This window comes from Eleutherodactylus coqui, chromosome 5 (assembly GCF_035609145.1).
Source record: "Eleutherodactylus coqui strain aEleCoq1 chromosome 5, aEleCoq1.hap1, whole genome shotgun sequence".
Taxonomy (NCBI): domain Eukaryota; kingdom Metazoa; phylum Chordata; class Amphibia; order Anura; family Eleutherodactylidae; genus Eleutherodactylus; species Eleutherodactylus coqui.
The window spans coordinates 176,085,563-176,110,392 of NC_089841.1; the positions used below are offsets into that span (position 1 = coordinate 176,085,563).

The window sequence follows — 24,830 nt, forward strand, 5'->3', positions numbered from 1 at the left end:
CTAATGTATTGCAAAAAAAAAATAAAAGCGACATACCACATGAAGTGCACTCCCATACATATTTTATTATTCGTAAACCAGAAAAAGAAGCAATTAAACTAGTCCTTTGTTTCTGGACAAACTTCTGTCCAGAGAACAAAGGGGGATGGGGTATATTGACTGCAGTTGTTCTTCTCTGCCATCCTTCCGATACACCTGTTCCAAGTCCTGTTTTTAGCCATCCACAGTGAATTGGTAGTGTTAGACTACCAACCCATCATACCTGTACCCATACCTGTAGCCCAGTTACCAGAACAGAATGCTCTATTACCGCTGAGGACAACACAGAAGACTCCCCAAGCACAGTAGAGCAGCAAGAGGGACCTGAACGCCGCCTGCTAGGTGAGTATTAAGACACCCCGTGAAAATAAGACACCATGCCTCTTTTGGCGTAAAAAGAGGGACCCAAACCGTGCCTGCTAGGTGAGTATTGCTGTTGTTTTTGTCATGTAGTGTAACTAGGGCTTATTTTCAGGGTATATCAGTTTGTTCTTCAAAGGCTTCTACATGATTTGATGGATTACAACCAAACTTCTACACATAATCCAACTTAAAATCCTATGGGAAGTGTGTGTGTGTGTGTGTGGGGGGGATGTTCAACTTATTGTTGCTCCCAACAACCAATCACAGAACAACTTTCATTTTACTGGAGCAGCTTTAGGAATACTAATTGGTTGCTATGTGCCACAAACGCAGTTTTGTACACAGTTTCAATAAATGAGGCCTATTGTATAATCTATGGTAAAATAAGCTGCTTTGTGATTCAGCGTGGTAAGTAATTTAGACGTGTGGTGGATCTGGAATGTTTCTGAGAAAACGAAACCCCATCTGACAAATCCAGCCAAAAGCAAAGAAAGTAGACTTACTGCGCGCAAGTGAGATAAGCTAACAATGTGACCAATGACTTAAAGACAACCTGTCAGCAGAGTTTTGTAATGTAATTCAAGTGGAGCGCTGCAATGTCTACACCGCGCTATTCTACACATCCTATTGTCAAGTTAGTAAAACCATACCAGAGTAATCGGTTTCCAAAGATCTGCCGCGCCGTATGTACAACATGCAGTCCCGTCTGGTGGCGGGCCGGACCGGCTCTTTTGTCTGCGGCTTTTCTCTTACGTCATCCACGCTGCACTTCAAAATCTCATGGTGCCAACGAGCGCTGCATACGCAGATGAATGTGATGTTTTTTGTCCAAAAAAAGGAGCGCTCATCTGTGCATGCGCTCGTCAGCGCACATCAAACAGCCGAGGCCGCGGGAGCAGATGAGCACACGCTGCTCTCTGCAGGGGCTCGGGTCGGGTTCCGCTGCGAGAAGTCTCGCAGCCGCAACCGACCCGGCCGTCTGCAGGCGGCCTAAAGAATGGTTGAAAAAGTGGATTTGTGTTTTGGAGTCCTGACCTTGACCTGACCACATGAAGATGCTGTGCTATGACCTAAAGAAGAATGTGCACAAAAGGCATCCCAGAAATATTTATAAACTGAAATACATTGATAGGGAAGAATGGTCCAAAATTCCTCCTAAATATTTTGTAAATGTTATTTGCAGTTACAGGAAACGTTTGGTGGAAGTAATTGCTGCTAAAGGGAATCTACAGCTTACTGAATTCAGGAGTTCACTTTTTTCTTTTCTCTGCACTGTAAGGCCTAATGCCCACAGCCGTATTTCTGCCACGTAAAATGCGGCGGAAATCCGCGGTGTTTCACTGCAACTATTAGGTTCTATTGAACCTAATATCTCAATGTACATGCTGCGGAATTCCACTGCTGAATTCCGTAGCATGAAATTACCCGCAGCATGTCCTATTTGCCGCGAGTATACGCACAGACGGCTACCATTGTAGTCAATGGAAGCCGCCGTTACGCTATACTTCCGCTGTAGCACAGAAAGACAAAAGTACACAAATTACAAAACCACGGATACATAGTAATCAACTGAGGGTCCTGCTCCAACGAGCTTACATACTACAAATAATAGGGTGATACAAAAGGTAAAGGGGCTGGAGATGTGCGCGGTATGGCGAGGTGGAGAGAGAGGGATGCTATACACATAGACAATGGCCAGACATTTTGCGGTGTGATGGTAGAAACAGTTTGACTGCAGGGAGCAGTTGATGGTGGCTAGCAGGGATTGTAGTCAGTAGGTCAGGGAGCATGCCATCATGCGGCATACAGAGGGGTTTGGTTTAGGAGATATGGTATGCTTCCCTGAAAAGGTACGTTTTTAGAGCATGTCTGAAGTTTTGTGAGTCCTGGATTGCCTGGACAGCATTTGGTAGTGCGTTCCAGAGGACTGGAATGGTAGTGCGTTCCAGTGTATATATATGCACAAACCCGTATATATATACATATATATATATATATATATATAATGCAAATCTGTTACACGCCTGGGCGTAACTATAGGGGGTGCAGAGGGTGTGGTCGCACCTGGGCCCAGGAGCCCTAGAGGGTCCATAAAGTCTGTCTTCCCCATATTGCAAACCAATACTATCAATGCAGCTTTATAGGGTACTAGTGCATTAAGTCTCCACCAGAAGTATGGTTCAAGATATAGGTTGGCCGGGTTGAGTTATAGGGGATGGCCAGGTGACCGCCACAGCTGCGGATTGGCTGATGCACACACATCTCCCCATACACACATGTACTGGCCATCCTCACTGACAGCTCACACATCTTCCCAGCCTTATGCCATCTACGCTTACGGCCCCACTGTCACTGTCGTCGCTGGGCTCCCATCTCCACTCCTGGCCCCACTGTCACTTTCCCCCCGCCGGCCTCCTATCTCAGCTCCTGACCCCGCTATCACTCTCCCCGCTGGCCTCCCATCTCCCCTCCAGGCTCCTCTGTCACTCTCCCCGGAGGGCCAACTATCTCCGGCCCCGGACTCACTATCGCTCTCCTCGCCTGCCTATCATCTGCAGTCCCGCACATGCTGTTACTTTCCCTGCCGGTCTCCCATCTCTGCTCGCATCTCCGCTCCCATCCTCCGACGCTGCTGAAGCCGGCCCCGCTCTCACAAGGATGGATAGATGGAGGCACCACCACTGGAGTCGGCCAAGCTGTCACATGGATGGATGGATCGAGGTCACCGCTGGCTCGCCTCCATTCCCGTCCCCCGGCACATGGATGGATGGATGCACTCGCCACCGTTGAAGGCGGCCCGCTCTCCCCATCCCCCACCGGGTGTCAGCTGCTGTCTTCAACCGGTGGAAAGGTAGCAGCCCCGCTCTCCGGAAAGTAGCGGCCCCGCTCTGCCTGTCCTCTGCCGAGTGTCAGCTGCTGTCTTCAACCGGCAGCAAGGTAGTGGCCCCGCTCTACCCGCCGGGTGTCAGCCGCCGGCAAGGTAGCCAATCGCCAGTTGTGGGCATTCCCTATAACTCAACCTGGCCAACCCATGTCTCCACCCATACTTTCAGTGGAGACATAATGCAATAGTACTGCTCTATAGTTGGGGGCCCAGTTCCAGATTTTGCACTGGGGCCCAGCAGCTTCAGGTTACGCCTTTGGCTATAGCTGTTATCATACTGATTACCCAGGCTCATGAACAAAAGGTATACACTGGAGGTGTAGCTAGGGGTTCAGTACAGGGGGGTGAAACATGCTGAGTGGGCTCCCAACCAATATCATGCAGAGGTGCATCCTAATCATAGTGGTTATACAAGGACCAATATTAACATCGGTACTGGTGTATCTTGACGCCACCAGAAGCTAGGGGTGTGACAGGTGTCACCAGGAGTGAACACCCCTGTCAGTCCCCTAGCTTCGGATTGGCTGACAAGATACAGGAGTAACGGGCAGGGGAGCGAGCAGGACACTGTGTATCCCAGCTCAAAGTAGTGACTGGGGCTGCGAGACGGACGGCACACTGTCTGCCAGACAGAACAAACCAGCAGCACGAGGGGTGGCAGAAATCTGGCGAGGCTGCACGGAAGTGTGAGCCGGCGGTGAAGTGCTTGGATGGATGCATCATAGCACTTGCAGCTGGGAAGGCGCAGAGGGGAGGCTGCCAGTGGGGAGACTGTGCGCTGGGCTGTGCGCGGACACCTAACAAACCCTCCCCACCACCACCACCGGGGACTGTGGCAGCGGGGAGGCCGCCACTGGTGGAGATGCAGGCCCACGGATCTGCCAGGTCAGCTGACAGCAGTGGGGTTGGGAGCTGGGAGAGCGTGCCAGACAGCAGGCTCCCAACACTCACATCAGCAGCAGGGAGATGGCAGCTGCCCACTTAGAGCAGCGTCCTCCTCCGATGCAAGTCTGTGTGTGTACCCACCAGCCAACCCGAAGCTGTGGGCGTTCCCTCTACCTTTGGCAGGCCAGCCCATGTCTCCGCCCATTACTGTGGCGTCAAGATACACCAGTACCATTAACATCATATAGTGACCATATAGTGGTAAATGCCAGTCTTACACAGTCACTCTGCAGACCATATACGTGAATACAGTAAAGTCCAGCGACTCACAGATGACATCCTCTCTGGCTGGGGTTGTCTACTTTTCTTGTTTTTTCTATCTGTGCCAGACTACCATGACTACTCCGTCCAGCCCTGACATGTCTACAAAGTTTCACCACAGAGAGCTTTAGCTCCTACTTTTCCAGTATCACAACAACATTTTCTCAACCTATGTAAACTCTCCATCCTATGACTACCCTCAATTCTGTGCCTGCTTATGACCCATTACTGACTGCAGTGCAAATCGCTGCACCCTATACCCCTAGTGCTATACTTGTTGTGTGGCACCGTGCCCCCAAATAGTGTACTTCAGATGTAATGTCATAATAATAGTGCCAGCACCAGACAGATAATGCCCTTAAAAATAATAATTCCAGATAGTACCTCATATGGTGCCACAGATGGTAATAGTGCCCCACACTGTAAAACTGCCATCCTTTTGTGCCCAAAACAGCAATATGCTGCACTTAGTTTTCTGCACAGTAATATTGCCCCCTTCTATGAGCCCGAATAGAAATAGTAGGGGAAATTTACAAAGCCCAGTATTCATGTATTCAGACGACTGCACATGAGTGTAATTCTCTGCATGCCACCTGCATGTGAAAGTCGCACAGCAAGTACGCAACAACATACCGACTTGCTGCGTGCCGCCAATTGTCACGCACTATCTTGGCATGCATGCTCGCTTAATATGCGCCAAGATGGAAGATGCTGCGATCTTTATCGTGCGCGGATTTTATTGAAGCCTATAGAACACGACTGAATGTGTGTAAGATACAATAATGTGGGATTGCATACATCGCCACACTGTAGATGCTTCTGGACATCTTTAACAACTTTCTTTGTGCACCAGCCAAAACTAACACTTTTAATATGACAGATCAAAACTTTTTGAGGGCCTCATGTTCACGGGCAGATTTGATTTGCGGAATCCGCGATTGGCAGCTGCACGGAAGATCCGCAGTTCAAGCCGGGCATAGGAAAGCATGCAGCATCCGCACCTCCATGCACACATGTAGATTTGCTTTGCGTATTCTTTGTGCAGAAAAGAAATCGCAGCATGCTGCATTTTACCATGGATTCCGTGCGGATGGGTTCCATTGATCTCTAAGGAAGCAAACGATCTGCAATCCAATTGCAGATGCATTGCGGCTTTGTAGGTAGATACCTCTCTGGTTGCTTGGAGACGAGGCAGGTAGGTGGGGAGGAGGGGGAAGACAGTCACTTTGGGCCTTAGGTTTTTTGTTCCGCGTGGTCGATCCGCAGTGCGTCCACATACACTTGCGGGAAAAAATTGCATCTGCGATTGCCGGCACGCATTTAAAAATCATTTCCGCACCTACTCGCAGGTCTTCCGCTGAAAAAATCCCCGTGTGGTACCCGCGCGTGCCGTGGGCATGAGGAATGACTGACTTTTTAAAATGATTATTTTTGGCAGGAATGATCTTGACTTTCCATGCTGAATAGTCACTGTAAGGTGAAGACTACAGAATGCCATCACATAACAACATAGTGCAACTACCAAACATCAAACAGTGCTATTCAGCATGCTGTAACTAGTAGATGGACGCCAGTAGTAGGGGACGCTGTACACCTGTGCTGCGGTTATCACATGCATTGTGTGAATCCGCTCCTGAAACCCATCTCCATTAGGAAGGCTAGGCAGCCATTGAAGCAGAGGCTGTGGGCTACGCCAATATGGCCGCCGTACGCGGAGTGTGGTGCTCTAGTGGCCGGCGGTGACGTCAGCTCACACGTCTGTTCCGGGTGTGCTGTGCGCTTGTTGGCAAGTTCTAGGAGACAGGTACGGCTGTCCCAGCTGGCTGCTGGGGGGATTGTGTCAGTGCCAGGTGCTGGTAGTGCGGCTGGCAGGTCCTCTCTGCCAGCACTCACATACTGTAGAACTTCTGCCCCCTGTTTATTGCTGGCTGGTTTGCTTCTCTAAGGTTGTATTCACATGGCTGACAGCAAGTGGACTCGCACCGTGTACACCGACCCCTGCGCGTGAGACCACGCGCCGCCCCCCCCCTCCCCTGCGCGTGAGACCGCGCGCCGCCCCCCCCCTCCCCTGCGCGTGAGACCGCGCGCCGCCCCCCCCTCCCCTGCGCGTGAGACCGCGCGCCGCCCCCCCCCCTCCCCTGCGCGTGAGACCGCGCGCCGCCCCCCACCTCCCCTGCGCGTGAGACCGCGCGCCGCCCCCCCCTCCCCTGCGCGTGAGACCGCGCGCCGCCCCCCCCCCTCCCCTGCGCGTGAGACCGCGCGCCGCCCCCCCCCCTCCCCTGCGCGTGAGACCGCGCGCCGCCCCCCCCCTCCCCTGCGCGTGAGACCGCGCGCCGCCCCCCCCCTCCCCTGCGCGTGAGACCGCGCGCCGCCCCCCCCTCCCCTGCGCGTGAGACCGCGCGCCGCCCCCCCCTCCCCTGCGCGTGAGACCGCGCGCCGCCCCCCCCTCCCCTGCGCGTGAGACCGCGCGCCGCCCCCCCCCTCCCCTGCGCGTGAGACCGCGCGCCGCCCCCCCCTCCCCTGCGCGTGAGACCGCGCGCCCGCCCCCCCCCCCTCCCCTGCGCGTGAGACCGCGCGCCGCCCCCCCCTCCCCTGCGCGTGAGACCGCGCGCCGCCCCCCCCTCCCCTGCGCGTGAGACCGCGCGCCGCCCCCCCCCTCCCCTGCGCGTGAGACCGCGCGCCGCCCCCCCCCCTCCCCTGCGCGTGAGACCGCGCGCCGCCCCCCCCCTCCCCTGCGCGTGAGACCGCGCGCCGCCCCCCCCCTCCCCTGCGCGTGAGACCGCGCGCCGCCCCCCCCTCCCCTGCGCGTGAGACCGCGCGCCGCCCCCCCCTCCCCTGCGCGTGAGACCGCGCGCCGCCCCCCCCTCCCCTGCGCGTGAGACCGCGCGCCGCCCCCCCCCCTCCCCTGCGCGTGAGACCGCGCGCCGCCCCCCCCTCCCCTGCGCGTGAGACCGCGCGCCGCCCCCCCCTCCCCTGCGCGTGAGACCGCGCGCCGCCCCCCCCTCCCCTGCGCGTGAGACCGCGCGCCGCCCCCCCCCTCCCCTGCGCGTGAGACCGCGCGCCGCCCCCCCCTCCCCTGCGCGTGAGACCGCGCGCCGCCCCCCCCCTCCCCTGCGCGTGAGACCGCGCGCCGCCCCCCCCTCCCCTGCGCGTGAGACCGCGCGCCGCCCCCCCCTCCCCTGCGCGTGAGACCGCGCGCCGCCCCCCCTCCCCTGCGCGTGAGACCGCGCGCCGCCCCCCCTCCCCTGCGCGTGAGACCGCGCGCCGCCCCCCCCTCCCCTGCGCGTGAGACCGCGCGCCGCCCCCCCCTCCCCTGCGCGTGAGACCGCGCGCCGCCCCCCCCTCCCCTGCGCGTGAGACCGCGCGCCGCCCCCCCCTCCCCTGCGCGTGAGACCGCGCGCCGCCCCCCCCCTCCCCTGCGCGTGAGACCGCGCGCCGCCCCCCCCTCCCCTGCGCGTGAGACCGCGCGCCGCCCCCCCCCTCCCCTGCGCGTGAGACCGCGCGCCGCCCCCCCCCCCCCTGCGCGTGAGACCGCGCGCCGCCCCCCCCCCCCCTGCGCGTGAGACCGCGCGCCGCCCCCCCCTCCCCTGCGCGTGAGACCGCGCGCCGCCCCCCCCTCCCCTGCGCGTGAGACCGCGCGCCGCCCCCCCCTCCCCTGCGCGTGAGACCGCGCGCCGCCCCCCCCCTCCCCTGCGCGTGAGACCGCGCGCCGCCCCCCCCCTCCCCTGCGCGTGAGACCGCGCGCCGCCCCCCCCTCCCCTGCGCGTGAGACCGCGCGCCGCCCCCCCCTCCCCTGCGCGTGAGACCGCGCGCCGCCCCCCCCCTCCCCTGCGCGTGAGACCGCGCGCCGCCCCCCCTCCCCTGCGCGTGAGACCGCGCGCCCCCCCTTCCCCTGCGCGTGAGACCGCGCCCCCCCCCCCCTCCCCTGCGCGTGAGACCGTGCGCCGCCCCCCTCCCCTGCGCACAATCGCCCATGTAATACCCCTGTTACAAACAATGTGTTTTTGTGCAAATTGTTTCTGTCACATAAAACCCTTTTCTCTCCCGTGTGAACGCAGTCTGACGCGTCGCTTTTTTTCAGGCTTCTCTTTTGTCGGCATTTAGTACGTTTTCAGATGGGAACAGTCTAACATAAATTGTCACATTCAACTCTTGGAAACATGGTGTACGCACTAATACGCTCAGCGCTGCAGAACCTAGGGGGGTTTTGTTACTATTCAAACTCAGCACTATTGCGCACTAGCTTCTATTGAAGTCTATGGAAGCCGTCCGGATCCGCAGGAGACCCGCGCCTGAATTAAACTCACCTGCTCCGGGCGATGCAGGTCTTCCTTCCTTCGCGGCCAGAAACGTCTTTCTTCGGCCCAGCGGATGTGCCCGGCGCATGCGCGCGGCACGCAGCTGGCGTGCCGAGCACATCCGCCGGGCCGAAGAAAGAAGATCCAGCCGCGAAGAAAGGAAGACCTGCACGGCCCGCAGCAGGTGAGTTTATTCTTATTTTCAGCCCTCATGTCCGCGGGGCAGGAGGGACCCGCTACGGATTTTCCATGGAGAATCCGTAGCGGGCCTGATTTTCCCCGTGGACACGAGGCCTTACAGCATCACTTTCAGCCCTTCTCCATCCTCTGCACACGACCTGGTAACCTTGCCGACAGATAGTCTTGTATTCAAGCTTGCATTAACCCTTTCCTAGTGGACAGGCTTCTTTTCTTTATTCTGTTTTACAACGTATAAACTCCTATTATTTGTTGTATATGGCACAAATGATATGATATTGGGTGCGGGAGGTTTTTATATGACCAAAAGAAAATAACACCAGAAAGCTAACATACAGGCAAAAGTTCATGAAATGCAACATCAGGAAAATTAATATTTTGAAAAAAGTTAAGTCATAACCTAACGCCCCTGTGTTTAAGCCCTCACACATAACACTTTATGACTGTAGCCATATATATTTAGAGTTGTAATTAAAATTGAGTTTTTGGGGTTTTTTTTTTCCAAGCCCCAAATTGTAACATTTCTGAGAAGCCGTCCCGATGAGATGAGTGACGCCATTGTTTTGGAAGGATAAACCTGCTGATCCCATCCATAAAACATGCGATTGTACATCCCGCTGAAAAAGTGACAAACTGGGGGAATGATAATGGAGGCGCTGGGAGAAACATGGGGAATTTTTAAAAAAGCAACACGCAGAAAGATAGGGCGTGCTGCAATTTCTCTTTTTTTTCACTCCATCTTACATGAGGGAAAACTTCACAAATGTGAAGGAAACCATTGAAAAGCATGGTTTCATAATTCTGCGTTTTCATGCGGTCTTGCATTGTGCAGAAATCGCACGATTTTATCACCCGTGTGAAACCGGCCTAAATACACGGGCCGATCAATCATTGAGGGTTATGCATGCATAAGCTAAAGGACAAGCGAACGCATTCTCATTCGCCGTTCATTCGGGGGATGCACTTAGACTGAGCGACAGTTTGGATGTGGGAATGTGAATGATTTATCAGCCCGTGTAAAAGCAGCCTTATATGTGACCTCTATTGTGTTGGCCAGTCGTTAGCATACTTGTGGACGTTCACTAGTGTCTTCTCTCTCCAGCATGCCAAGCCTACCTCTGGATGAGCTACAAGTGACCCTGACAGATCCGCTGACCGGGAAGTTACGGAAGCTGCCTGCTTTGGTAGGAGTCCTGCGTCTTCTATACTTATCTTATAGGATCTTAGATGCTTAACCTACATTGGATATTTTTCCATTACTGCTCATGAGGACTACCTCTTTTTGACTTGAAGCCGGTGACAATGAGCAGGGGTCAAGCTTCAGAAACCCCGATCATCAGTTGTCTGCATATATACACTTCCCCTATGTATACCAGCTTTCTGCCTTGGCTGATAGTGCCGCTATCTATAGTGTATATACCCCCATTAAACCATGTAAAGGGATTGCTTTCATGAGACAACTGCCGTTAAAGGGTAATCTGAGATTCTTCCCTCCACCCCCTCGCCCCCCCCCAATAAACTTAAAAACTCTTTCCCACACTGTACCAAATTTTATTAGACCATTTGTTTAAAAAATTCCGCAATTAGCAACATCCATGATGCTGTTGTATGCGGTTTGCTCCATTTCCCATCATGCCTTGTATGCTATAACCAACATGTAGTACGCTGCTCCGCCTGTCTTCTCACCAGCTCTCTAGGAAAGTACAGCAGGGACCACACACATACATTTTCCCCCTCAGCGACACCGCACGGCGTTCAAATATCACATGGCTTGTTGTACCCTGTATACTAGGCTAGGACGATCAGCTCCTAGACTATGTGGTTGATATACAAGTCATCCCTAGATGAATGGAGCGAGAAAGGGATTTTGCAGTAAGTAACAAAAATGCTGTTATTTGTCTTAAACCCTTTAGCATCCAAGCCGCGTCACAGCCAGACACTTCATAGTGTATAGTCTTCCACCCGAGTCCTGTTCCTCTGCTCTTCTAGAGGAGTTTTTGGAAAGGGTCGACTTCATTGTGAAGGACTTGAAGTGGCTGTTAGCCCTTCCTCATGATCTCTTCTGGTGCCAGGTGAGGCAATATCATCTACGTTTGTTAATCTACTCTTATGGTCTTTACTGTGTGACTGCCGTGAATATTTATCATGTATCTGTTCCCTGACTTGTCTCTCCAGGTAATATACGATGAGTCCCTGCAAAAATGTTTGGATTCCTTCCTGAGCGGCGCACCTCGTAGATATGATCGACGTATCCCTTTCCCACCGGCTGTGCAGAACGCACATGATGAATTGTGCCGCCATGTTTTTCTCACATTCCTGAGGATATCTACACACAAAGAGTCCAAGGTATCCGTTTTGCAGACCTGCAGCTTTTGAGATTTATAAAGGAACCGGATATGCAGTTCATACATGCCAGTTATGTCCATATCTGCGTGCACACAATATTATCACAACTGAAAAGACCAAAAATCTGGTTTTGAGCAAAATAAGTAATGCTTTATAAAAAAAAAAGGTGTAATATGCCTAGAAAAATGTCTTTACCTCCATATTTTATATATTTCCTAAATGCAAAAAAACGGAAGAGTGTGGAATGCCATCATTCAAGGCTGCAAAAAAAAAAAAAAAAAAATCTTTTTTTTTTTCCCCTCCTTTCTTTCTTTAGGATCATCATATCACTCCATCGCTATTTGGAGAAATTTTGTACAACAATTACCTCTTTGACATTCCAAAACTTCTGGATATATGTATCCTCTTTGGGAAAGGAAATTCTGCACTTTTGCAGAAGATGATTGGTGAGCGGAAACCTACATGTGTTTAGAACTTTCTTCTCTTTTGATTCAATGTTGGTCTTGGCAAGATCAAAATAATTCCCCATATATATTAGTATGGTACCACATCACTAGTGTGAACATGGCCTATCATTAAATCATTTTTCATGTTGACTGACAATTTGCACTCATTTTCATGTACTATTGCTTCTTGCTCAGCTTAGCATCATCAAAAGTTTCCAAAGCATTCTACTTATATTTTACCATTTTATGTTGGTTGTCTTTGTTTTCTTTTTTTTCCCATTATTTGTGAATTATGTGTTTCTATTAATTCTTTTTGTATTAACAGGAAATATTTTCCAGCAGCAACCCAGCTACTTCCAGGATCTGAATGACACTGTGCCCACATTACTACAAGTAAGAAATATTCTCCTCTTAAGCCTCCCTCACACAGGCGTTCGGGAAAGCGCCGCGATTTTGAACGCAACGCTTTGCTGCGACTTACTTTAGTTTTGGCTGTGATTGGTTCCTCAAGCGCTGGCTTGATTGGCACATTCGGGAACCAATGAGAGGCAGAGCTTCCTGGAGGCGGGGACTTTCAAAGTCCTGACCAGGAAGCTCTGCAGGAGAACTTCAAGCAACTGCCAGGGAGATGACAACGCTGGAGAGGTGATGTATTCCTTTTTTTTTATACAGCTACCTACTGTAAACGTTGTATCGCATCACACGAAAATTGTGTTTTCATGCGATGCAACACATAGGAAGGCTCCATAGGGAAACATGGGCTACAAAAAAAATCACGACTGTATAGAGCATGCCGCGAGTTTGTAGTCACACAATGTCACAGGCTACAAAATATGGATTGTGTGGAAGAAACCATAGTAAAGCATTGGCTCTACATACATGCGATTTGTAGCACTGTCGCATTGCGACAAAATCACGCGAGAGAAAGTTGCCCGTGTGGAAGTAGCCTTATAGACTTGTTATGGTGCCTCTTGGTGTTCTTTTGATTTCTTCTCAGAATATCAAGCTAATATTTCGCTTGCTACACATGCTTATAGCTCAGTCCTACCTCCTAGATCCTCTTCTACACTCGTCCTTCTATTGTGTAGACAAGCCAAATAGAATCTGCTCAGTAGAAGCAGCTTATTCTCACTGACAACGGACATATTAGATGGATGTTCTGAATGAGAATCAAAAGAACACCAGGGATTGCCATATAAAAGTATAACGTGTACATACAGGAACAGTGTTTGAAATGATTCATATTTATTTTAGGACAACCCCTTTAGGATATGTTGACAAATCGGTCACCTTGGCTATACCCGATTATTTTTGTGGCATATTTGTTAGAAGTTGCTGGGTTCCCATCACTCCCATTCACTATGTGCAATTTATAATACTGGGACCTTCAGGCTCCCTTAGGCACCAGGGCCCGGGTGCCGTTGATACCGCTGCAGCCTGTATAGTTGTCCCCTTATCTATTAGGTAGCATTTGTGATTCAGATAAAAATGGGCAATAATCTGATTGAGGGCCTCCACCAATCATTGCGTGTATTTTAGGTTTAATTTTTAACCTGAGGTGCCTTCACTTGCTCCCTAAGGTTTTCAGTTCAATTATGAAGATTTGTGGGCTTCAGCAGGAGGACGGTGAAGAACCCCTAAGACTGGAAGAACAGAAACTGACAAGACCCCTGGATATGCCAGAGCAGGTGAAGAAAGCAAGTGGTATATACTGTTCTCTGGGCATATGTAGTATACCTACCAATACAGCTTCTATACATTTTCAATTTACAGGATCTGCAGGATGCAGTGAATTATCTCTGTGACACTTCTAGCACAGTTTGGGCTTTTCTTGAAATGTTTCCAATTTCTTCCGACACTCTCCAGAAACACAACTTCCTCAGCAGGTATTGGTGTGTAGGATCTAACGGGGGAACTCCATTTCCTTTAAGCTGTTAGAAAATGAAACAAAATGTACATTTATAAATGAAGGGCATTGAAGACACAAAATGTAGCATGAAAACAGTTTTACAGGCAAATAATCTTTATTACCTTGGTACCTATAATGCCAATTATTAAACTCAAAATCACTTAGAGGTTGACTCTTGAAAATACCAACTGTCCACAGGCTCTATTAGCGCTTAAAGTAAAAAATATCATATAACAAATCAATCCAAATGGAATAGGACTGAACAGAATAAACTGGAAATCGCTAGGATGTGCCACAAAAGTATCAGTGGCGATTTCCGCCACTCCAGAGAACAAAGGGAACAATTTAGTATATTTTCTGCACAGTGGCACTTCTGGCCTTGAATAGTGCTGTGTTGTAGCTTCCTGCAAAGCAGATGGGCAGGAATGTTGCTGTGCAGGTAAAATCAGTGAACAATTCATAGCAAACTAAAATTGATAAAGGTTCAGTGGGGGATCCAGTAAACAGACCTCAATTGATCAATAAATGGCGGTGAATTCTAGCAATATGCCTTTACTTGCTATCATGGGATTTCCTTTTTAACTTATGATAAAGTGGAACTAAACTTTTGACCTCAAATAGTGACATGTCAGAAGTTTGGATTGGTGGGGCACTGGGTGCTAAGACCTCTACTGACTGCAAAAACAAATAGGCAGAACTGCTGTTCTCATTCGGTTGTAATCAGCGAATGGTGTATTGGTGCAATATAAAGTCTAAGCGAGCAGTTAAAGGACTCTAGATGAGAGCTATATGAGCATAATGCTAAGATGAGCACATAGTCCTGTTTGTTTTAGTGATGAGAGGGGTTCTCAATACCCAGACCCACATTGAGCAAAACATCTGACATATCCCTATGATATATCAGAAGTTTTTCGAAACTTTTATTATCCTTTAACCGTCTCTAATCCAGTGTTGCACCTTATCTGACATTCGGTCTTCCATCCATAGCTCTGATGTTGGGCGAGGTCCAACACATGTTTCTAACACAATGAAGGACAGCTCTCTTAGAGTATGCAGGACAGCTCTACCATGGAGCGCTGTCCTGCATGCTGTAATATACACATGTAGAACAGCCTCCAAAATCGGAGAGCTATCCTGCATAGTGTTAGAAACATATGCTATACACATTGTGTGCAGTTATAGGATGTCTGTGTATGGCACTGTCTTACAGAGATATCTATCATTAGAGAAATTAGAAATGAATAGTCTTATTATATAAATGTAATATCAATATTCGTGTAGTTACTAGAGATGAGCGAGCGTACTCGGAAAAGCACTACTCGCTCGAGTAATTTGCTTTATCCGAGTATCGCAGTGCTTGTCCCTGAAGATTCGGGTGCCGCTGCGGCTGACAGGTGAGTCGCAGCGGAGAGCGGGCAGGAGAGAGGGAGGGAAAGATCTCCCCTCCGTTCCTCCCCGCTCTCCCCTGCAGCTCCCCGCTCCGTGCCGGCACCCGAATCTTCAGGGACGAGCACAGCGATACTCGGATAAAGCAAATTACTCGAGCGAGTAGTGCTTTTCCGAGTACGCTCGCTCATCCCTAGTAGTTACAGGATTATTACAAATGATCTTCCCGATTTGAAGCACACCTAACTCACATTTAATTAAAAAAAATTCTAATAAAATCATCATGGCAGGTCATTTTTATGTATTTCTGTTGAGTAATTTCAAGGAATTCACAACAGCACTTTCGCAACCAATATAAATAAGAGCTGGGGAGTGTGTGGGTGGCAGGGAAATTGGATTGGAAAGGGTTACGTTAAAGTAGTGATCCTTAACTTGCTTCCCTCCAGCTGTTGCAAAACTACAACTCCCATTCTTGACAGCCTGTGGCTGGTGGTTTTCCATAGGTTGAAGGTCACGGACTTAAAAAGATAAAGGTCCTCTATATAAATGTAATGCCAACTAATCAATGCTGGGAGGGGCAGATCTTGATACCTAGGGCTGGAAATAACTGAGGTGTGTACTGTTGTGGGAGAAGCTGTTGTAAAAGACTTTATTTTATGGTCTCTTCATTGCTCAGTGTAAAGTCTCCCGCTTGTTCTGAATACCCCACTGTTGTTGGACAAAAAACACTCAATGAAAACGAACAGCCAACACGCTTGGTGAAAAATTTTTAACAATGTGAAATTGTGTATACTAATGACTAATGTCCTAAATACCTAAATGTCCCTGATTATACAGAAAAACGAAGGCTACTTTTGCATGGGCGAGTGCGATATTGAGCCATGAATCACGGCCCGATATCGCACTTGCCAACATGCGATATCCCGGCGTATGCGAGGTGTTGTTATATCAAAACCGCCTCACGTCACTTCGGGGAAGTAGCTATCCTCCGGCGTGGCAGAGGAATGTGGAGTTTAGTGCGCTTTTTCTCGGCCGTGTGAAAATGGCCTAACCGGTATGTTCAGATATGTATGTGAGGTTTAGTGCTTGATTGATTTACATTAAAAAATGTTCTCTTATGTCATCGGATGAAATTTTGCCGGATATTAATTGTATTATTTGCTATTTTTTTTATTTTTAGTTTGATCACTTTTTATGAACTCTGCTGCTCAGAGCTAGAATCTGCAATAATAAAACGAAAATTTCAAGATAAGAGGTACGCAGTTTTATTTGACATTCTTCCTGAAAAAAAAAAATAAATCTGGCATATAGACACTGGGGCAAAGTGCACCAGAAATGTCCATTAAAGAATATAATAGATTAATAATAAACGAGCCCCAAAGTCTCTCGTACTGATCCCATGCTCTTCCCTGGTAATCTCACAGAAGACTAGAGGTCCAGCTATGTCATTCACCAGCAGCCTGAGGGCTCTTCACAGGAGCGTATATCAGCCATTTGATATATGCTGCCATCTGAGCTGTCTTTTCCCTTCCGGCTGTTTGCAATGGGACGTGGCAGAGCTAAGCTGCTCCTGCCCCTTTTCCGCAGCCAGCAATGGGAGCTCCGCCCGCTCTCATTGCAAACATCCGTAAGGGAAGAGAGAGGCAGAGAGCCGGGAAGGGAGAAGACAGCTCAGATGGTAGGGTATATTGGCCGGCCGTGAAAACGGCGGCCGATTTATGCTCGTGTTAGTAAGCCCTGAACCTGTTTAATTACAGCCAAGCTCATTCTTCAAGACAGGAAAGAAAAATATTTGCTTTGAATAAAAAACGTTTTAGGGACAGTCTAAACTGAAAAAATCTATATTGAAATAGATTGTTTTATAATTTGACACTGGCATAATAAATAGTTGCGCTACATAATAATCATATGTAATTATTAACTCATATTGTGATCTGTCAGGTGTGAGAATGCAGACACGCCTAGGAAACTACTGTTGGAATGTGGGCTAAGATATGACCTGAGCTACAAGTGGCCAAGTCATTCTGGCCCAGCCAATGAAGTAACCTCAATATACCACCTAAATAATTATGCATGACATTGTATAATCAGCAATAAGTAGGCAATAAGGTAATACTGTAAGCATAAACTAGTCTATATCTGCATACAGACACACACTGAGGATGCATTGGTAAATAAAGTAGTATTTAATAGTGGATCTGATTTTGTGTTGCTAGCACTCAGCTCGATCTCTGGAGGAGACTGTGTCACTCCCGGAGGAAGCTATTAGAGATCTCCCATATCATCATCAACAATACATGTCTGCAGCCCATCCTGGAGCACAGGTAAATGTAACCACTTCATGCCTCCACCTGCTATCATTCTTCTACTGTAGCATCAAGTCCAAGTATCTTTTCCTTATTTTTTTTACATTTTTCAGAGCCGAAAATATTCAACCCTACGTGGAAGAATTTCTACAAATATTAACAAATTTACTTCCAGAGAGGAGGTAAGGGTATTTTTCGTCGGAAAAAAAAGAAAACCTACTGTGTTTCCCCAAAAGTAAGACCTACCTAGATAATAAGTCTCAGTGGGCAGGTATTGAATTGTAAGCCCTGCCCCGATAATAAGCTACACTACGTGGGAAAGAAAAAGCAAAACTTACCTAGCAGGCGCCGTCCGGGTCCCTCAAGCTGCTCTCTGGCTTTCCTGCAGGTTTCCATGCAGCTGTCAGCCTTTGAGAGACCATCTCTTGCTGGTTACAGGGTTGAAAACCCCACTTCCGGTAAGAGATTGCTCTAATTGGCTCTCGAGCACCGCATCAGCCAATCGGAGCCAGCGCTCGATGCACCAATGAATGGCTGTGATTGACGCATCAAGCGCTGGCTCTGATTTGAGGATAGGTCAACAGTAGTATTCTGCCTAGAAAACCCCTTTAAGTTTTGACTTGCAGTTCAAAGTATTTGTTTTGTGCTTAAACTTGTTTAACAGTAAAGACAGTCATTCTGTAGCGCAAAAAATAAAAAAAGGTGATTTCTATAGCTGGACATTCCTATGCAGAACCCTCTAGGTTACATTCCTAGACAGTTCACAAATATTAGCTTCACTTATTACACACGTACATTGTTTTTACAGATACAGATGCGCACAATGTTCACATCTATAAAAGCCTAGATGTAAAACTGGGTGTATTGCATCACTGTGAATCTTTGTAGCTTTTACCATGCTTGATAAACCTGTACTCCTCTTTCACTGATAACGTATATTGTGGCATTTTCTTGATTTCATGGAAAGCTCAGTTAAAAAAGCTTCATTTTTCATAGCTTTGTTACATTGAAATATTTAGTTATTTCCATTAGTTGCAGCACAGCTATACCTGCTGAATTGCTATTAATACTTAACGTATACCGTATCTGATACCCAGGTTTTTGTGTGACTATGATGAGCTGTTTCCAGTAGCGGATGACATCCACTTGCTGCAACAAGTCTCCCCATCTCTGTATCCTTTTTGCACTCTCTTGCTGTAGTAGAAAACTGTGTTCTTTCCTTCTGCGTTGCCCTTAACTCTTTATCAGTGATGAAACTCGCACAAGATATTTGTTAAATGGTGTGCAGAGTGCATGGACAGAAGCTCGAAGACCGAAGTTGCATTCTGTGCCACCAGCTCAGACTACTCCGGACAGAAGCATTGAAGGGGCATGTGCAAACAGCGAGCAAAACTCTTCTTACCCTAAAGAACCTGAAGTGAGCATACTGATTTTCATACTACCTCCATCTCTCCACTGGGCTCTTTTATTTTTTTTTGTAGGTTCTCTGCTTTCTTGAAGTGTACCTATACATTCAGGCGACTTTTCAGAATAAGCGGTTGTGCGTGTACATGAAGAGCAACACTTTTTCTCTCCGTAATATGATTTCTTAGCAGTTTTTCCCTCTTATAGCTCCATCTCTAAGTCTCCAGTTTTTTTTTTTACTGAATTGGTGGGTGTAGAATAGCTGATACAAAAAGTAGAAGTGTTTCTGCTCCCTTGAAGACATTATACAGCAGTACTGAGCAGTGTACGTGTCATTTCAGGAGTGGTAGGACAGTAAAACGCTCACTATTAGCTACAGCAGTACAGCCTCTCTCCCACTCGGCTCTCCTTTCTATAGGCTTCTATGGGTAGCATCTGATCTGTTCAGTCTGTCTACCTAGATGGATTTTAGCAATTTTTCAAAGTGAGTGAATAGTTTACAAGGGAAGGGGAGGAGTAGAGGAGACTGGTAAGAAAAATGCTTCTTTCTCCACTTAGGATATATTGCGTAGTTTCCTAGATTTGTCTGTACTATCGATTTATGCACAACTGGTTGAAATATTAGTGACCATCTCTATAAATGAATTATTTTCACCCAGTGTGTAGGTGCTACAGCTGCTCCGTATTTTGGAGGTGTTGAACTGGAGTCTTTAGTGTCACAGGTGAAAGATTTGCTCCCTGATTTGGGTGAGGGCTTCATCTTAAAATGTCTTGAAGAATATGGACACAATCCTGAAAGTGTCATCAACCACCTGCTGGAGGAGAACTTGTCACCACAATTGCAGGAACTAGATCGTTCCATGCCCAGGTACTGTATTTAGTTGAGATACGACAGAACTGTCTTTTGCTTTATGCGTCTACACAAGTGATATTTATAATGAAGTATTAGTACTTCATTAATAATGAAGTATTAGTCTACTATGTCATTTGCTTTGCCATCTAATATGCACTCATCAACATCTAGTATTTTCTCTACTTGCTTGTCTATCTTGTTGCTCTCACTACATGATTCAAATTTAAGTAATACGGTCCAAACTGTATGAACAATCCAAATTTGGGGTTATTAGTCATTTATATTGCATTACAAGATCCAAATACTGCATGTTCTTCTACTTTGCAGACAGGAGCAGGTGAATCCCTGTCCCCTTGTTACCTCGCGGTCCAATGTTTTTGCAGATGATGAATTTGATGTATTCAGTCGAGATGTCGTGGACACTTCAAGGATCTGGAAAGGAAGGAGGTAGAAATTAATTGTTATATTTAGATATATTCTTTTAAACATCACCTATATTCTATTGACTGCGCTAGAGCAAGTGTTGTCTACGTTTATACAGAGCAATTCTGGAATAGGGGATTGTTCTTAATACATTATGTATTTTCATGTGACATCTGCAATACCATAGATTTACATTTAGGCTGAGTTGCTTCTTAAAGAAGACCTGTCAGCCCTCCTGACTTGTCCCATTTTAGCAAATGCTCTTATTCTTCATGAATATCAGCTCTGGGGCATCTTTTCTTGGAACTCTTGTGGTGGTGTTCCTCTGTTATTCCTCCTAGCAACTTCTAAACAAATTGACAACTGGGTGTTTCCAGTGTGTGTAGGGAGGGGGGGTGTACTGACATACTCTTAACATTGTCTAGTCAGTGCTGACAGTATGAGACTGTGTAGGCACATACCCAATTAATAAATATTCATGAGTTATAACAGAATTGGCGCAATGCAGAGTTCTGTGAAAAATGTTCCAGAATTGTTACTTCATATGAAATGCAAGCATTTATTAACACGGGCATGTCAGTGGGATGGTACCCTTACCCCTAGTGATTGGCCGCTTTTGCACCTTAATGATCAAGCAGTTTTATTTTTTCTTCATTTTTTTTTCAATTTTCTGGATCAGCACAATTACGGTGATACCAAATTTTATAGTTTGTTTGACTACTTTTACACACTAAAAACCCATCGTTGAATTTCAAGACTCATACCATACTTTATTAGATATATTGCAACACCCAGACAAACAAGACAAATATAATTGATTCGATATATATCAATGTTGGCAGTATGTACATACATACAGGGTGTAAAAGCAGTACAAAATGATATAATGGTAGGAAATGTTCAAAGTTTGTCATCTGCCGATAGCCCAGTACCCGCTCCTCCCAACATGGGAAACTCTGGCTTCTAATGCTTCGCTGTCAATAGACGGCACTACAGAATAAAGCCCCTTAATGACCACCATCAAAAGACATATGGACTGTCATTAAGGGGTTAATTAGAGCAGCAGAAAATTTCCCCTTATGACAGCGGTCAGAAGTGTTAACACAAGCACTAAAAATTCCTTTTTTCTTGTGCAGAAAAGAAGAATCGACATCACAGATACTATCAGATAAGAGTGTAATAGTTGCCCAGAGAGAGCGCTATCACAACTATAGCATGGTCTCTGAAGAACACATTGTGGATGCCGACTATGATGACGAGTATGATGATACATATGATGGGAACCAGGTTGGAGCAAATGATGCAGACTCTGATGATGAACTCATTAGCCGCAGGTCAGTGCTGACAACTGATTGGACCTTCTCGTGTATCTCTTCATATAATAGCACATTTTGCCTTTTTGTATGTTTTTAGGTTTGCTCTGCTGCATATTCAACCACCCAACCTTAGTATTGTGTTCATACTTTTCTGCATCTCTTATACTTTAGACCCTTTACTATTCCTCGAGTGCTCCAGTCTAAAGTGCAAGAAGAGGAAGACGACTACATTGAACAGGAAGAAAACAGAGAAGAAACCATTAGGGTATTACAAAGTGGATGACATTTGCTATATACAAAACCTAATCTTGGCATGTTTGTCTTACATACTAGCAGCAGGAAAAATTCCAATATTACTATAGGTCTCTGTCTATAAATTCACATTGACTTAACCAATATTGTAGATCTACAGCATATCTGTGCTGCGTAGATCGAACAACGGACAAGAGTCTTTCTATATAAAGATACACCTGATATGGGTAGGAAGCACACTAATAAGCCCCAATGTAAATGGAGGTTTTATTAAGAGGTCTGCACAAGTATCCAGATAGCTCAAAAAGAGGGATCTTTAAATTAAGCTTTTTATGTATGCATAGTTACATTCCTGAGAGAAAAGGGTAATTTTATGTGCCATTCATGATTGGTAAGTCAGGGTGCTTTTAGATGGAACTGTTAGCGTTCAAACGAGTGAGCATAAACGATAATCGTTCACTCTTCGTTTGTCAATTTTAGACAGGCAGAAAAATCATTGTTGGCTCGTTCATTTATCGTAACACTTGTTCGGTCCTACTCATTCACTTGTACAACAAATGTAAACGACTCAATGATTCTCGTTTGAACGAGCCAACGATGTATCTGCTGTATAAGCAGGATGCACCAGAGCAAACGAGCTGGAGAGAACTTCACTCGTTCAAACGATAATCGGCTTCTCTAAAAGGACCCGTATTCTATGTAAGGTGGACACCTTTTAATACATGACTTCAGATCTTAAAGGGGTTTTCCAGGATCGAAACTACTGGTGACCTATCCTCAGGATAAGTCACAGAATGCAGATCAGCAGGGGTCCGCTGATAAGCTGCTACAGATGGCTGTAATTGCCCATTTACACATAACTATTATCGCTCAAAATTAGTTCAGTGTTAATGCCAAAAAAAAAACGCTCACTATTTGTTCGCGATTGAAAGTCAACGAAAAAACTGGCTTCTCGTTACGTGTAAATGTTCAGCGCTTCACATAGAAGGGGAAGTGCTGAGCGAGAAGTCAGTGAGAACTAAAGTCTAAACACTCTACATGATCACGGACTACCTTAGCGGTGATGTCCGTGCTTTTGCAAAAAGAAAAATGTCACAGCGGCGCTACCAGACTACCACAATAGTGGGAAGTAACTGAGCTTACGATGCAAAGCTTCACCAGAAAGGGACCAGACTCCAATGATCCCACTTAGTCCATATAGTATAAATAAGCAAAAGTGAGCAGCATCACGAGTGTCTTCAGTAAAATTGCATCCCGATGATGCCTCTTTATTCACTCCACAGTAGACAAAACAGCACAACGTTTCAACCCACGCAGGGGTCTTTTTCAAGTGAAAAGGGCTTTTGCAGTCTTTTAAACGACTGTCGGCCCGTGTGAAACGACCATTACTGTCAAAACATTGTAGTGCAGCGGCCCACCTGGTTTGGTATTGAAGTTCTCTGTACGTGAGATCTGCAATACTAAACCAGGCCACTGCCCTACAGATAGTGTTTAACAATTCTGGTTATCCGTAGGAGCTTGTCATCAGCTGAGCAGTGGGAGTCTAAGTGCTCAGGTCTCGGCTGTTGGTGACCTATACTTGGGATAAGTTAGCAATAATTTTGATACAGGAAAATTGCTTTAATTATGTTAATTTATAATTATACTTGAGTGTATATCTTTACCAACTTTTCTTTCACCCAATGTTCTGCACTTTTTGACTGTGTAACTTGCACTGTGTTTTCCAGCAGCCTGATCACTTTGTCCAGGACCCTGCAGTGCTGAGAGAACGAGCTGAGGCAAGAAGAGCAACTTTCCTTGCAAGGAAAGGGTAAGCTTTGAAGATTGTGCCATTGTCTGCCTGGCTGAATGCTAGTCTGAGGATAATATTGCATTAAAACACTAAACGGGTAGTGCCATTAGGAAAACTCCTATACATATGTCATGTGAGGACATATGAATGTCTTAGTAGGCAACCCCTCGTTTAAGGGCCACTCTTTATTAGACAGAATAGACAAGCATCTTCTTATGCTCTGGAGGACTCATTGGAATGGGTGCCATGTAATACTAATTTTCACTTCCCCTGGTAATACCAGCTGATCCCAAAGGTTAGCCACAGCCTGAAAGACAATCAACTGATCGCTGGACACACTATATTGTGATAGGGGCATTGTTCCTTTGACACAACCCCTTTTTACAAGGTTAATATGCATAGTCATATATCTAAAACTTAAAAAATTACTTTCTTTTCCAGCATCCGACATGATAACAGTGCAACTGTTACTGGAACAGCCCGGGGCCAGGGACAGAGCCGGGAAACGGTACAAGAGCGCAGAAAGAAAGAAGCCTACAAAGGAGCCCGAGCAAATCACAACCGCAGGGCCATGGCAGATCGGAAGAGAAATAAAGGGATGATACCATCCTAACATTGCATTCTTATAAGGAACTGCTGCTTGGTGACTGTAGACTATTGCCTTTTGAGCAATAAATTGTTTCAATTTTGCACAGAATAAACCTCCTCAAAGGTTTCTGCAATTTTTTAGGTCGGTGCTATGCACCCAATACATGTATAGGAATTTAGAAATGAATGGCCAATCTCATTTTAGGAAACAGAAGGGCCAATCTTATTTTGATGTCGGGCCCCTCATTAGATATGTAACATCAAGCTTTAGTGAGGCCCATAGTCTGGAATAGGGGCGTAACTATAGAGGATGCAGGGGATGCAGTGGCACCCGGGCCCAGGAGCCTTAAGGGGCCCATAAGGCCTCTCTTCTCCATATAGAGAACCCAGTACTATGAGTAAAGCATTATAGTTGGGGGCCCTGTTACAAGTTTTGAATCGGGGCCCAGGAGCTTCAAGTTACGCCTCTGGTCTGGAAATATTTTTTTTTGCTTCTTAGACTAAAACCCATCTGCTGTTTCCCCTTGTGGACCCGAAGATCAGCACGTCAAGGCTGTTCTATCACAAGCTAGACGTCTACAAAGCTTGGCCTTTTATGGAAACCTATCTATTGCTTGCATAGGGTTCTACTGTAAAGCTGTCCCTAAGATTTCCTAAAACGGCCCAACATATTTTCTGCCCAAACACCTCAATAAGTATGCATGTTTATTGCCATGGGGGAGAGGAAGACAAGCTGGTGCCAGACACACCTGAGCCACTCATCTCCAAGAAAGTGAGGTTTAGACATGCTGGGATGCTATCACAGAGTCATACTGCCATTT

General features: G+C 47.2%; 1 protein-coding gene across 2 annotated transcripts; it reads left to right on the forward strand.

Annotated features, from left to right (window-relative positions):
• Positions 1-6,236: 6,236 nt before the first annotated feature.
• ASCC2 (activating signal cointegrator 1 complex subunit 2) lies at positions 6,237-24,136 on the forward strand. Of its 2 annotated transcripts, none has more exons than XM_066603788.1 (19): positions 6,237-6,296; positions 10,091-10,172; positions 10,902-11,060; positions 11,164-11,334; positions 11,651-11,780; positions 12,106-12,173; positions 13,361-13,468; positions 13,554-13,666; positions 16,256-16,330; positions 17,292-17,399; positions 17,495-17,563; positions 18,479-18,553; positions 18,630-18,798; positions 19,445-19,653; positions 19,966-20,085; positions 21,198-21,395; positions 21,549-21,642; positions 23,357-23,439; positions 23,863-24,136. In XM_066603788.1, exons 2-19 carry the CDS (start codon positions 10,092-10,094, stop codon positions 24,032-24,034), a joined length of 2,202 nt encoding a protein of 733 aa, XP_066459885.1. In that variant the 5' UTR covers positions 6,237-6,296; position 10,091; the 3' UTR covers positions 24,035-24,136. The 2 variants fall into 2 exon arrangements, with proteins under 2 accessions (XP_066459885.1, XP_066459886.1); XM_066603789.1 differs by having other exon boundaries at positions 23,360-23,439; positions 23,863-24,122.
• The last annotated feature ends 694 nt before the right edge of the window (positions 24,137-24,830 follow it).

Excerpts from the sequence above, each read along its gene's own strand:
- ASCC2 (XM_066603788.1), top strand. The coding sequence starts at position 10,092 with ATGCCAAGCCTACCTCTGGATGAGCTACAAGTGACCCTGACAGATCCG. Across the intron at positions 18,554-18,629 it reads CAACAAGTCTCCCCATCTCT|TGATGAAACTCGCACAAGAT; the intron begins GTATCCTTTTTG and ends ACTCTTTATCAG. Across the intron at positions 18,799-19,444 it reads CTTACCCTAAAGAACCTGAA|TGTGTAGGTGCTACAGCTGC; the intron begins GTGAGCATACTG and ends ATTTTCACCCAG.